Here is a 15,527-nt window from a genome sequence, read left to right as displayed (position 1 = left end):
TTGCGATTATTATTTTTTTAATTTTATGGGGCACTAGAAAATTTTGGATTCTCAATGTGGGTGAAAAAGTTTGAGAATCAATGATCTAGATAGTGTACTATGTTTGTAGCCTAAAGAGCTTTCTTGTTAGGTTCTTTATATCACAAAAAATAATTGTATGTGCCCAGTGATTTAAGTAGATAAGATGTATGTACTACTGATAGAATTTACTGCCAGAAGTCTCCTATGTACTATTACAACCTTCATCTTAATTAGTCCCGCAAGGGACTAACTTACAATTTAAAGAGTTAATATGAGAAATTAGCGGAGAATTTGGGATATTAGTTTTGAATTAAGTGCCAGTTATTAGTCTCTCCGAGGGAATGATTATGTTTGTTTCTTTAGTGAAATTAATTGTTTTTCCAGGTATGCAGCGTAATGTGTTTGTCTGTAAATTATCTGTGTTATTAGTCATTTCTGTTTCATGTAAGGACAAATTTTGGACATTTTTTGAAAAGGTTTTTTCTTAATTTGTTCCAATTTTTGTCCCATGAATCATCTACTAAAATTTCTCCTTTGAAAAAAATTGTACAAAATTGAAGGGTATTACTGTTTGAAATTCCAAAAAAAGATTTTGATTATAGTTGTTTAAAAAAATAACTTTTGATAAAATAATTTTGTAAAATATACTAAGCTTTTTCATCCGTTTTGGAATTATTTACTCGAATGCATCTCCAAGATGTAAATTACAACAAAAAAAGTTTGTTAAAGCTAACTTTTGGTCTAATTTCTCCTCCCCCATGTAAAATTTATCAAATAGGATGAAAAAATATGAAATAACATTTTTAGGTTAGTTTAGAGGGAATAAAAGAAATTTTACAATTGCAGAATAAAAGTTGCTGCCATTTAAATTAGCTCCTATTTTCAAATCTTCTATCAGAAAATACAGTGCTTTTCAGTTGTACGAGTACATAAAACATGATACATGTCATATCATGAGTTCAGACATTTGTTAGTAAATTAGTCCTTTCTGTTTCATGAAAAGTTATTTCTTCTAAGAGAAAATTTTTTCTTACTACAAAATTTAATTTTCTGGAACCGCATGGAAAAATAAAATATGAAATTAAGAATTGCCAAGTAGCATTGAGAAATTTAACCTGGTAGTGAAGAAAATATAGGTATAGAAAATTGTGAAGGATTATCAGTTTCTGTTCTGCTAGCACACAAATGAATAATTTTTAATTATTGAAAACAGACACAGAAAATTTAATACAAATTTTTATGGCAAAGTGATTGGTAAAATAATAATGTACCAAAATGTTCTCAGTTTGAATCACAGTCAGGTTTATGGCATTTTTCATATGGCACAAATATTTTGTTTTATACTCACATTTACAAGCCGCAAGGTGAATTAATACTTATTCACTTGTGTATTGAATTAATCAAATTATCTAACAAAAACAAAAATGTTGCCTTTTTTTGTAATAGAGTATTTGATTCAAGAAAAAGAAAATTAAAATGTTTGTGATTGCAGAGGTAAAACACAGTTGTTGTTTTTTGCAGTCAGAGAAGTGGTTTGAAGAAATAAAAATAGTAATTCAAAACAGAAAACTGTCAGTTTAGTGAAAGTGTTATGAATAATTTAATCATTCATATTTGCCAAAGTAAACTAAAAAAAACTCAGTTACAGACTGTTTTAGAAGGAACAGTATTTGTGTAATATTACTGGAGGTTAAAAAGCTGGTCTAATACAAAATAATTTTTATAAATCTTTAAAAATAAAAATACAAATACGTCATGCATTTTTGTAAAATAAATTTATAAAACATATTTTTGTCACATTTGACAACTTTTAACTATTAAAATATTAATACTAATAAATTCATTTCTGAAATATTTATTATTCATAAATATTGTGGTTTTACCGAATTAATCCTATTTATTACAGATTTGTTTTCCCACTCTTTAGTGTCGGATCTCATGCCGTGAAATTTAACAGTAATATTTGGTCCATTGTATCAATTTTAGGGAAATATAAATCTTCAAATAATCATATAATTTATAAAAATAGAATATATTCATTGAAAAATGAGAAATACTGTGTACTTAAGAAGATTGAATGGTATAATATATGTGGTAGAAATCTTATTGAACACTCTGATGAAAATATTTTTTATATAGAGATATGTCTGAATAGATTTTATGTACTTTTTCATTGATTTACTATTCTCATGAAAGTTATTTATAAAATTTTGTTTTTATCTAAAGAAAGTATGTTCATTGAAAGAAATTTGAGGGATTAGTGAACGTGCTCATTTTTTATTTAATGATTATTCAGTGGAAGTCTTATGATGTTAATGATGCTAATTCAGTCTTCTTTTGTCGCATTATTTAGTGGTTGACATTACATTGTAAACATCGACAAGATTATCTTGTACGTGTTGTGCGCTTGGTATTACAGGAGTCGTTTGTGCACGTTTATTAGTACAAATTATGAAGCAAAGGTATGTTTGTATCGCATAAAAGGGTGGAATGCGATCTACACAGTTAGATAACAGTTACAGAATATAGTATTAGTGAGGGCAGACCTCTAGAGGTCATCAAATTTGTAATAACTGGGAGACTGTACAATGGATTATTATCAACGTTCACATGTAACATAATCAGGCACCCATCTCCATAACCAACAGTGTTACTAGTACATTTACATCCCTATTGTGTACACTTTGTTACTGTGTTTACTATTACATATGTATTAATGTAATGTGTTATATAACCTTGTATGTTTGCTGTTACTAGTTTAAACTGTTTAATAGGAAGTTATTGGTTGCTATTCATTTGTGGTGATATGTATGAATTAAATGTTTGATTTTTGTTTTTATATTATTATTTCTAATCTTAGCTTATGAAAAACATGCATTTCATATTGACACTGTTACTGGCAAGAAATTGTACAACATTTTAAAGTATTTTTGGAATCTGTTAAAAATGTATTGTTCATAATAAACATAATGTAATATCAAATTGTTTATAATAGAAATATAACCTTTTTAATGAAAAATGTCTACCTTAATTCTGTGTTAAAAAATCTATGAAGAGTAAAAAATTTTTGTCTACTGGAATTATATTTTAGTTTTATACAAAATCTCTTATCTCTCTACAGTAACAAAAAAATTTCTCTAACATTTAATCATTGATAAATTTACATTCTCTCATGTATAGTGTTAACAATATTGTTCAATAACAGTATCATACTATTAAATGTAGTATTTAAATTAATTTAAAGTAGATTATGTAGAAATGTTTCATAGTCTGTCTTGATTAATAAGACCTAACTTGTTACACTACCCGCAGTAGAGTAAAATCGCATCGGATTACAGGAATAAGAATCTAGAGAGCAAGGAGAGCCCATTCATTCATTCATTAAAAAACTAATTTTTTCCCCTGATGTAACTGGTAAAAACATGTTGATACTCAATTTAGACTTAACCCACTGTTTTTAAAGCCTAAATAAAATTGGATGCTAGAAATAATCAAGACAAAGCGTAGGGAAGAAATTAATGTAGTGCATCCGTTCTCAAAGTTGGTGATAATGCCCCCTTGTGGGCACTGGTGACCTTCAGGGGGGGGGGGGTTGGTAGAAGGCCCACAGAAAATTGGGGGCATTCAAGTGGAATAGGAAGGTGATGGCTGATTAAAAAAAAAGGCAAAAATGATGTTTTCCTGATATTAGAAAGACGAATAAATTTTTAAAAAATATGCATTTTAATTGCTCTCATTTAAAATGTAAGTTTCAACTCAGAAATGGGTTATGCAACATTCAAAAACAATAATTGCAATTACTGCTTTTAAGAGCACGTCCTTAAAACAGCAGTTGCAATTATTATTTTTAACAGATGGTAAGTTAAAAATTTTGGGGGCACTAGAAAATTTTTGATTCTCAATGTGGGCAGTGGACAGAAAAGTTTGGGATTCAGGATTCTGCACTAAATACATTAGTCTAGTTTGTTGAAGAACTATTTTCTTAAGTAATTATAAATAGAAGCTGAATTAATTATTTAATGAGATATGAATTCTGAAAAATTTGAAGAAAAAAGTGCCGTTCTAACTCAAATTTGTACTAAAAACCTGTTAGATGAAAAGTAAAGATGATAGAAATTGTATTACTGAAGTGATTTTTTCTTCTTTTTTTTTACCAATAATGATTATAATTCTTTAACTAATGTATAAATAAGATTTAGCTTTCTGCGATAAGTATTTCTGCCAGCATTATGGTTTTTAAGTTCCTCACCAATTCTCTGGTTAGATGTAAAACAAGCTCATATTCACCATCTAGGAAGTTAACATCCCATACAACTTTTCCCTATTTTTGGTATTATTTTTTAAATATCAGGACTTAACAAATATTTTCACCAGATTTTCCTTTTCTAATGTGCTAAAATTTATAATTAGTTTTATTATAGAGTATATTTGTTTAATTTTATTGTCATGATTGTTTGTTTCAGAGGGTGATCAGGGTTCGTGGGAGAATGGTCTGTCTTATGAATGCAGGTCGCTACTTTTCAAGGCGTTGCATAACCTTATTGAAAGGTAATTTAATTTAAATCATTATTTTGGTATTATATATTATTTTCTCTTTTGTAATCATATTTTTGTATTACTTACTAGACTTATTATGCTAATTTTATTTTCTGAAATGGTTTTTATAATACCAGACATAGTATAAATTTTAAATTTGTAATATGTACTTGTCTTCATTATGTATTAACAATTTCTATGTTGATTATGATGTAGATGTGTAATTTTAAGAGTACATTTTTAAAGATATGTATTTGACTGTAAAATTCTGTTGGTCCAATAAGTAGAAGGGGAATTAACTTGTAGCTTACACGTGCTGTTAGCTTAGAAACCGTTTAAAAATTATGTTAGGCTTCTGAGGTTACTCTACATCCCTTTCTATTCCTTGCCAATCTTTTCACCTTAACATATTTACTAGATCTTTCATTCTCAATTATTTGTTTTATACACTCCAAATTCTTCCATTACCTAATTAACAATTCAGATGTTATTATATATGGCCATAATCAATCTTCATTACATATTTACAAGATTCTTTCACTAATTTCTCTCCTCTCCTATTTTTCATAAGAACTCTTTTCAAATTTTATCAATCGCATCCTACTTACATAAAATCCTTTCCCCTAATAATATGAAATTCCCAAGTCCTCTATTCAGGTTTTTTAATATTTCTGTGTTTTATTATCATAAAGTATTACATTCAAACCAACCAGCTTTGAAGAAATTCTTTGTTAGATATTTATTTAATACAGCAGATTTTTTTTTGCATGAAAGCTGTCCTTGTTTATGCAGTCATCTTTTGATATCTGCTTTATTATTGCATTCATCCTTCTGATATTACTACCAAAAAAATGAAATTTTCAATTTCTGGAGTATTGATTAACGTAATTTTTAATTCATATTCATCATTATCCTATCCTTTCTATCATATTTTATTACTTTATTTTAGTTTTACTTAATTTACAAACATTTTCCCTCCTGGAAGTAAAGTCATGCCGTTTTCATTAAGTATATGTTGAATGTTGCAATCCTTTTTACTTGTTATAGTGGGAAAGAGAGCTGTACAGATTATGCATTATGCTCTACTGTATAGCATTTATGGTGAATGACATCGAAATGTGGGCAATAGCAAAAACTCAAGAAAAAAGGTTGAGGCTTTTGGTATTTCAGGTTTGCAGAATTATTTTTTTAATGGAAGTAGATGTAAAAATCTATAGGGAACAAAGTTTATAATATGTAGAGTAGCGTAAGTAATTATCAATTGATAGTAAGATTATGAAATAGTGAATGTTGTTAAGATTAAAACAAAATCTGTTGAACTTTCAAGATTAAGGGTGTTCAAAGTGTTTGTATGTCTGTAATAGTTGTACAACTGATAGTTTTGAAAGTTCTAGGGAAAATACATCTCTCCACAGAAAAGGGATCTTTTATAATTATTTTTCTGTTTTAATTTGCCTTTTCTATTTTTTCAGATGTTTACTTTCAAGGGATTTTGTGCGCCTTGGAAAATGGTTTGTTCAACCTTATGATGGATCAGAAATGATGGAAAAGAGGTAATTTTTAAATACAAGTATTTTTTTTAATGTGTGTGTGTTTTTTGATATGGTACACAGAAATTTAAATGCCATGCAATAATGATAAACAACAGGAATAATTTAAGTGAAATTATTCAGGAAAGGATCCGGGCACATAATAATGCATAATTGTATATAAAAACTGTGTTGGTTTAAATAACAAGATTTAATAAAAGGATAAAAAACAATCTTTATTAACATAGGTAATTTTTAAAACTGAATTTTGCATTGTTATTTATTTATCTTATTAAAGTAGCTTGAAAATAACGCTTAGGAAATAATTACAAATTAATGTTGAAGTAGTAGTCTTCAGACTTCCTAGGTTTAACTAGAAAATAATTCACATGTGGTAACATGTCTTGTTACAAGACAGAACATAATCCAAAACTGAATATAAAAAGTTTACATTATCTATATTGCAAAAGTGGTACACTCCAACTTTGTGAAAGCTCTCTTTGAATTGTTCAACCTACACAATTTTCTCTTATAAATACACCTATACACCTAGAAATCTGTAAATATGCCAGCAAGCAATTTTTATATGGATTGTCAACTCCTCTCTCTTTTTCAGTTTGCTCTTGTAAGAAGAAAAAACATTTTAGAAATTCATCTTTAATTAGAAACAAAACTCACAAACTGGATCGGGAAAATGATATGATTTTAAGCAGAACAATTTTCATCAATGTTTGAATGACATGTAAATGAAAACAAATACAAAATTTATCCATATCAGAAAAAAATGAATAAAAAAGAGGTTTAAAAAAATAAAAATTACGAACATTTTGGTGTTTTTCTAAAAATTATTAAATTTTCAAAAAATTATTATTAAGCTGCAAAAGATTCTTCAAAGCAGTTTCAATTACTTTTTTATGCAACTGACATTAGCTGTATGTATTTAAAATGAAGAATATCTTTATGAAATAAATTAGTTATATAAGTATATAATTTAGTTAAATAAATTATATTTATTATTTTATACTTTGTGTCCATAAAATAATGGTGGGTTTTAATTGGTTATTGCATCAGAACAAAACATTGTAGCGAAATTAGCTATACTTGAAAGAGAAACACTTGCAAGTTTATGTGTGTGAAAGCTAGCACATGCGCATTGTGTTTCCAGTACACCAAAGCAGCAGCACATACATGCATTATTAGTCTTCATGTTTGCAATGCAGAGGAAGGTTCAATGTGTGTTGTGGCTTGCTGTGTCTTGAGTCAGTTGCATATATTTGGCGTGAATACTGTCAAGTGTACAATGAAGACCCCCCTCACATGAAAATAATGTTTGGTGATGGGACAAACAGCTCAAAGAATCAGGCAGCCTACAACAAATGGCCATCAGTGTCTGATGAAATGATTGAAGCAGTGCGAATAAGTTTCTTGCATTACCCAAAGAAATTTGCACAGAAGTGTTCGACAGTTGGACACTCCTAAAACAAATGTGTTAAAAAGATCCTTACATTTCACTGCGTACAAAATTCAGGTGTTACAACTTTATCTAAAGGACAAAGTGAAGCGATTTGATGTAGACATTCTGGATAGGATAGAGCTGGATGATGACTTTTTAAACAAGTTCATTTTCAGTGATGAAGCAGTCTTTCATGTTTTTGGATGAGTACATCAGCATGACAGTGAAAAAGTGAATGTGTGGTGCACTATTGGATGAGAGAGTTATTGGCCCCTTCTTTTTTTCTGAAAAAGCAATAACAGGAAACATCTTTCTGGAAATGTTAAAAGGGTATGCAGCATTCCTAAGATTGGAGAATTCCATCTTGCCGCAATCATGTAGGATTTTCTTAACAAAACATTTCCTCAGTGATGGATCAGATGAAAAGGGTGGATTGCTTGGCTCCCACAATCTCCAAATCTTACCCATGGATTTCTATTTTTGGGGCTATTTAAAAAAACACAATTGCATTCTGTTGAAATTTGAAATCAGGTCCACTTAAAAGAAAAGTTCACTGAAGCTGTTTGTTCTATCACGCCAGATGTTCTCTGCCATGTATAGCAAGAGACTGAATATCACTTTGACGTTTGCAGGGCAATTAAGAGAGCACACATAGAAATCTACTGAACAGGTAAGAAACTTGGAGTATTTCTCTTTCACTTAATGTATACTTTGTTCTGACACTATAACCATTTAAAACCCCAGGAAGATTATTTTTTTACTAAATAATATCAGTAATTGAAAAATAATGATTTATTCATCATAAAAAGAAAAGAAAATTACAATAATGACAATTTAAATTTAATTAAGGCATTTCAAAAACAGTAAAACAATAGTTAAAATTTAAAATGTAGTAACTGTTATCAGTAACATTGTAAATAAAAATTCATCATTCTTTTTAACTCTTAAAATGTTCCCAATCCTGTTAAAGTTTTCACTTTTATCCATCTTAATTTTCTTTTTCAACTAGGATTTTTTACCATTTTACTCATATTTTTATTTTTTCAGGACACAAGTTTTTTTAAACTAAGGATTGTTGTTTTCCTTAAAAAATTAATCATCATTATTGAAGATTTTTAAAGAATTTTGATTTTTTAGTAAGCTTGAAGCATGCATATTGACAATAGAAATTTTTTAGCTGATGAAAAATGTTTTGCCAGACCAGATTTGAACTCAGGAGTTTCTGGATAAAAACTGAGATTCTATTGCTCTACCACGGTGAAATAAATGGTATTAGTTATTACATATTATACTTCAATATCATTTTTTGGTGATAACATTGTCGAACACCACTTGTGAAGTTAACCAGAATATACAATGTATACAATTGTACACATCAGCTATTACTTCTTCTTTACACTTGTGGCTTCTAGATACAAGCTAAAAAAGTAAAATTGGAGGTATGTAAAACCATTATGCATGAAAAAGTCTTATGAGTATAGGCATCTGGTTCCATCATATCAATAATTATTTTCATTATTACGTAATTCCCTATTATTTCATTAATTATTAACTTTTTATTTTTTTTTTCCAGTGGCCACTTGTCATTTTCATTTGCATTTTTTGTTCATGGTGAAAGTACTGTTTGTGCTAGTGTTGATGTAAGGCAACATCCCCCGGTGAGATGTCTGTTGCGACCTCACTTGCAACAGGCACAAGCGTGTATGCATACAGGAACTGGTGTTCAAGGTGAGGATTAGTGTATCTAGATGTATTTTAATGGTATTTATCCTTAATTAAGAAAAAAGGTTCCCTTTTTGCCAAATAATTTCAAATTTCTCAAGTGTGTTTAATCAACTTTACTAAACTACAAGAAAACCATTTGCTTTTACTACGTAGTTCAATTATATTCTTTGATATGCTAAAAACGAACTTTCATTGTTCTTTGAAGTGCTACATTTGCCTGATGAATTTTGAATTTTGGTTTGCAGAGTTGTTTTCTAGTTATATATATAAAATTTATATTTTTTTCTTTCTAGTTCTTGAAATATTATTTTCTATAAAGTATGTTTTTATCAGATGTTTATTAGTACTTCAATATCATGTGTTTATAAAAATTAAACAATTTTTTTTTACATAATTTTTCCTATTTTTTACATATTTTAAGTAAATATAACTCTTATGTATAAGTTATAAGCAAAATTTCAGTGGACATATAACATTTATCGATTTAAAAAATATTTATCAGTTATGCTCTCTTAAAAGTTAAAATAATCTTTTCACAGATTACATGTTTAATAAAAATTGAGGTTACATGTAAAACTATTTATACACATATGAGAAATGTATGAGGTTTATTATAGTAACAGTGTTTTAAGCATTATAATTTACTCTCATCATAGAATTATATGTTGTATTATTAAAAATTGATGAATTAACCTATTAAAAAGTAGTTGTTTCATACAAAGGTTCACTATTACTAAATTGTGATGCGTCTGGAGTTATATGAAAATTAATTTTATCTTATAAACTAATTATGTTCAGGTAAAGTGACTTATCAATTAGTAATCAAAATTATATAACTGATTTTTTTATTATTTATCTGTTTATAAGGTTACATAGGCAGTTTATTGTTTCTGCGTGACCTCATTTGGTACTTTGTATAAAATAACTGTTCATGAAGGCTATGGTTAAAAAAGAGGTAGAGGGGGATTTGTCAGTAATGTAAACAACTTTCAGTTTGTTACATGGTAGTACAGTTTATTCTATATGACTGTAGTGCTGTATTACTTTTTAATATATTATGTAATTTTGTCAATAATATAGGATCCTAAATATAGTTAATTATATTTACACTTGATTTACAGAAATATAATCTTAAGTTTATTTTAGTAATAAACTATTATTTACATATATTGTTTTCAAGATACTAATCCCTGAAATTTTTTAAGAAGGGCTACACATGAGGAGGATGACTGGTGTTATGGTATTAAGACCTGAAAAATTTTGAAATATTTTGCTTCTTTTTGCAGTCTTATTCTGTTGAACATCTGAAGTATTAATAATTAATTGCCTTTGGACTAGTAGAAGTAGTGCGATTAAGAGGCAGGCAAATGACCTGATCACATTTGGTAGTTTAATCTATTCAGTTTTTTTATACTTGTGACTTCAGTGACTTGGTATTTTTTTTTTTCAATAGCATTGATTAGATCCTTAATTCATTCAGATATATGTACTTATATTTTATACTGTTGACTTATTATACTTATTATTAAGTTATGTTATAACTTATACTTATTATATATACTGTTGAATGTAATTTACATTTTATAGTTATTTATTTTTCTTTCATACCTGATTCTTGTAGTTTTAGCATTCATTATTTTTTATTTTGTATTAAAGTAATGGTACTTATGTATTAACGCCACCGCAGCTACAGCTTTATTTAAAAACAAAGTAGTCCATTGGATTTCAGTGGAAAATGAACAGTCTCTTTATTAATTTTAATAAATGGTTGTTTATATTTATTTATTTTATAAATATAATTTAACCAAACTTAACCTACGCTCGCTAACCTTGACTTATTAACACTGTAAGTTTTTGTGTATTTATTTAATAAATTCAGTAATTATTGCAATTATTTATTATTCAAATAATCAAAACACTCCTGTTAATTAGTCAAGGTTAGTGAGCGTAGGTTAAGTTTGGTTAAATTATATTTATAAAATAAATAAATATACATAACCATTTATTAAAATTAATAAAGAGACTGTTTTGAATCTATGTTAAACTCTACATCAGCACATTTTTCACCGAAATCCGATTGACTACTTTGTTTTTAAATAAAGCTGTAGCTGCGGTGGCGTTAATACGTAAGTATCAAAGTTTTCTTAAACCTCATGCTTACAAAGAATATAAAATAACAAAGGTGTAAAGTATTATACATTGTATTATGATACTCGAAATGCTTTAATAAAATCTCCTTTGTAGTGTCATGGTAAAAATTAAAATAATTCAGTAACTTTAAGAATTGAATCTTTCCTTAAAATTGTTAGCTAGAAACATCGGTACAGTATTCAATCTAGGTTTGAAAGTGTACTTAATTTAAAATTGGTACTGTTAGCCTCATGTTAAAGGTTGTGTCAGGATATAAGAAATTTTGTATTCTCAGTTATTTCTTACTTTATTAAATTACAACTGCATAAATGCTTAATTCTTTTTGCACTACTGTTTATACGTTTTTGTTGATAATTGAACTAAATAACTTTTTTAGATTTCTTTATTGTTGTATAAATAAACTGCAAACTTGCTTAATTTTTCTATCGTACAATTTGGCTTTTGTACTTTTTACAATGTTCCATACCTATTCAAGAAACATAAATTAATATAATTAATAAAACTGTCATCAGTTGTGGGTTTATTGGACAAGGAATATTTTAAACAATAAAAATATTGTTTAATGACATGTGATAATTTTTAAAAAAAATTTGTCTCAGGGGCAATTTTTTCTGGAAAATTATATCTGAATGGCTTAAACAAGTTAGGAAGAATAAGAAACTTAAGTATTTTTAAAATCATAAATGCTGACCTCTGCATTAGAGTGGTAGCATCTGCTTTCATCTGGGGGTTGAGTTTCAAATCCCAGTCAGCCATGGCATTCTGCTTACGCTATAAAATCTCATTTCTTTATTCCTAAGTACAAGCTTCAAAGCTTCTGTGGTGAATTATATCATCAAGCCAAAAAAATAAATATTTTGCATTGTGGGTGGGCGAGGGGGAATTAATGAAAGTGAAACAGTAAAGATGGATTGGATTTCAAAACTAAATTTTTGTTCTGTTTAGAGCTCTTTTATTGTTTCTTTAGTTGTGTTTTAATTATTGGTTATTTTTTCTGTGGTCATTAGCCACTAATTATATTATGCCTAATTACACTCAACTTCTGTAATCTACAGGAGCCTGTTTATTAAATTCTTTTATTTAAGTTTTTGCACTTTGCAATCATTTCTCACTTCAGTTCCCATTGCTACTGTCCTGAAATGTTTCATATGTTATAGAATCACCATTTTGTTAAGGATGTAATTAATGGATTTGTTGTTAATGGTATTTGGTATCCACTTTGAGATAGTTGCAGAGAATTTTTTGTGTAAATATTTTTATGAACATTTCCATTACGTTTTTGTCTTTAATGGTTGAGTAGGTTCTGTATAATATGTGCCTCTGCTGATGGTTGCTTAACCTCTTCAAACTTGCAATAATAAACCTGATAAATAATCTGAAATATAATCCAGGAGCAAATTTCCACATATTTAGAAAGTGAACTGTTTTATATAATTTTTACAATATTGAAAATTTTTCAAAATAATTGAAACTTGAATCGTTTTTAATTGATCAGTTGTTTCCATGGGAAAAACAATAACTTAGTTCATTATTCCAATGAAAATTAATAAAAAAAGAGGTTAGCCAATGAAATCTTTTTTAATTTTACCTAATATTGAACTGCTAAGAATAAAAACATTCAGAACAAAAGTGTGGTGAGCAGTACTTTTAGATGTCACGTCCTATATCGATGAGTAAAATTAGTATTTTTGTTGTTTTTATTATAAGTAATTTTTTTCTTTATTATTTCTTTTTTTAGTAATCCTTGCTCCTTATGGTTTGGCTGGTACATTAACTGGCCAAAGTTTTAAAGGTGTGGATCCTGCTACCAATCGTCTACTTGAGGATTGGCGTCATTTTTATCCAATCGATACTTCTCCTCAAAATGATCTTCCTCCAGCTGTTGAAGTTATTGTTGGTCAGTAATTAACACATTTTTGATCAGTTTATTAATCTTATTTGTACTAATTTTTTTTTTTTATATACAGATTAATGGTTTGGTATACCAGAAAAAAATGTTTGGCTGAAATAAAACCGATTTTGATGAAATTTGGCACAGAGACTCATGCATATGGGGCAGCTTGTTGGTAAATTTTTGTGACCAATATTTCCAGGGGATGGAATAGATAGCTTTTGGCATTGTTTTTTTCAAAATTTTACTAACAACCCCACTGTATATTAAGCTGAGTACATGTGCTCATTCTTATTTCACCATTTTAAAAAAAATTTGCCCCAAAATTTCCTCTTCTTCAGAAATCGAAAAAAGCTATGGTTTTATTTATCGCATATTTTTAATCAAATTTTTTTTGTCTTCTTGGCATAATAGTAGTGCAAGTGACCCCCAAAAAAATACTTTGGGGTGGGGGAGCTGATCAGAGTTTAAAGATATCAATTTTTTAAAACTTTTTTTAGTTTATTTTAACATTAATAATATTACTATAAAATTTCATCAAAATTTTCCACCCATCACTAAAAAGAAATCTTAGGTATCTTATTGGTTAAACATTATTCAGTGGATTTTTTTTTAGTTTATTTCATTTAACGTAGTACATAGAAAAATCAAAAGATTTTCTTGTAAGGTGATTTTTGAGGTGGGGAGCAAAAAAAAATATTGAGTTTTTGAATTTTTAAAAAAATTTTTTGTATATTTAAACACATGGTAATAATTGTAATGTAAAACTTAATAATTATAATGAAATTAAAAATTTACATGCAAAATGGAAAAGAACAGAAAAATACATTTTTTTTATATTGAAATTGAAATAAATGAAAGCAGTATTATAAAAACATCAGTTTATAGAAAACCCACAGTGAGTGGCATACAATACATGTAAATTCTAATCACCCATGGTCAAAAAAAATTGGTACATATAAAAACCTGATTTTTAGAGCTTTACATTATACAGGATGAGCAACATAAAACCGACCCGTAATGAAACCTCTACCCAACACTATTTATGAAAAAGACTCGCACAACTAGCATGACTAGTGGACTAGTGGATGTATATGTTACTACCGACTGTTGCTGCTGTTTGTCAGGTGGTTACTTGTCAGTGCAGTATAAGTTTTTTTGCAGTGCAGTATTGTGAATGCAGTTGTGTTTCTGTAAACCCACCAGGTTGGTCTAGTGGTGAACGCGTCTTCCCAAATCAGCTGATTTGGAAGCCGAGAAGTTCAAGTTCCAGTAAAGCCAGTTATTTTTACACGGATTTGAATACTAGATCGTGGATACCGGTGTTCTTTGGTGGTTGGGTTTCAATTAACCACACATCTCAGGAATGGTCGATCTGAGAATGTACAAGACTACACTTCATTTACACTCATACATAACATCCTCATTCATCCTCTGAAGAATTATCTAAACGGTAGTTAACTGGAGGCTAAACAGGAAAAAGAAAGAAAGTAAGTTGTGTTTCTGTAAAATGTTGTATTCAATCCAGGAGAGGATGCTATAGTTGAGGCTTATATTCGTTCTGGATTGTTTGAGCAATCACATTAATTATTCATTGAAAATTCCGAATACCTGTATCCTAGCAAAGAGTAGCAAGCATGATTTAATTAAAAAATGGAGTACAACATGTTCGGTTTCAAATGCAAAATGAAATAGGCAACCTTCCGTTAGAACTCCACAGGCCATTGCTGATATTGAAAAGAGAATTACTGCCAGTCCAGAAGATACCATTTTTGAAGAATTATATACATAATAATTAACTGATAATTAAAAAAAAATACTAAAATAATTCCGGGGAGCAACGCGTGACACATCAAATGTTTCACGGAATTGCGTTCATGCAGTTTTCACAAATGAATGAGCTGTCAGCAGAGGACGGCGGTCTCCACGTTCCCCAGAGTTGTCTACTTGCAATTTTTTTTCCTTTGGGACTACTTAGAGAAGAGAGTTTATTTACTGATTCTACAGCGGTTACATTATGGGTTCAGTTTTATGTTACTCATTCTGTACAAGGAATTGTGGTTACAAACTTAAGAAGGAACTAGATGTAATAAAACAAATAGCAGTATTTAATGGTTTTGATGTTGGTGTTTTGATAGAAAAGATATACAGAGAATTAAGTACCATGATAGTTTTACATAATTGCAACAAGAAAATAACTTAGAGATTATTAATAGTTTTT

General features: G+C 28.7%; 1 protein-coding gene across 1 annotated transcript in view; it reads left to right on the top strand.

Annotated features, from left to right (window-relative positions):
• Positions 1–4,498: 4,498 nt before the first annotated feature.
• Positions 4,499–15,527, top strand: part of skd (mediator complex subunit skuld) — a 105,536-nt gene continuing 94,507 nt past the window's right edge. Inside the window, exons 1-4 of the mRNA XM_075365145.1 lie at positions 4,499–4,569; positions 6,030–6,110; positions 9,113–9,267; positions 13,154–13,312. Of these exons, the coding sequence (XP_075221260.1) occupies positions 6,097–6,110; positions 9,113–9,267; positions 13,154–13,312 (328 nt within the window). The 5' untranslated portion in view covers positions 4,499–4,569; positions 6,030–6,096. The remainder of the gene's footprint in view (positions 4,570–6,029; positions 6,111–9,112; positions 9,268–13,153; positions 13,313–15,527) is intronic.

Source organism: Lycorma delicatula, chromosome 4 (assembly GCF_047948215.1).
Source record: "Lycorma delicatula isolate Av1 chromosome 4, ASM4794821v1, whole genome shotgun sequence".
Taxonomy (NCBI): Eukaryota; Metazoa; Arthropoda; class Insecta; order Hemiptera; family Fulgoridae; genus Lycorma; species Lycorma delicatula.
This window is presented reverse-complemented; position numbering and strand designations above follow the sequence as displayed.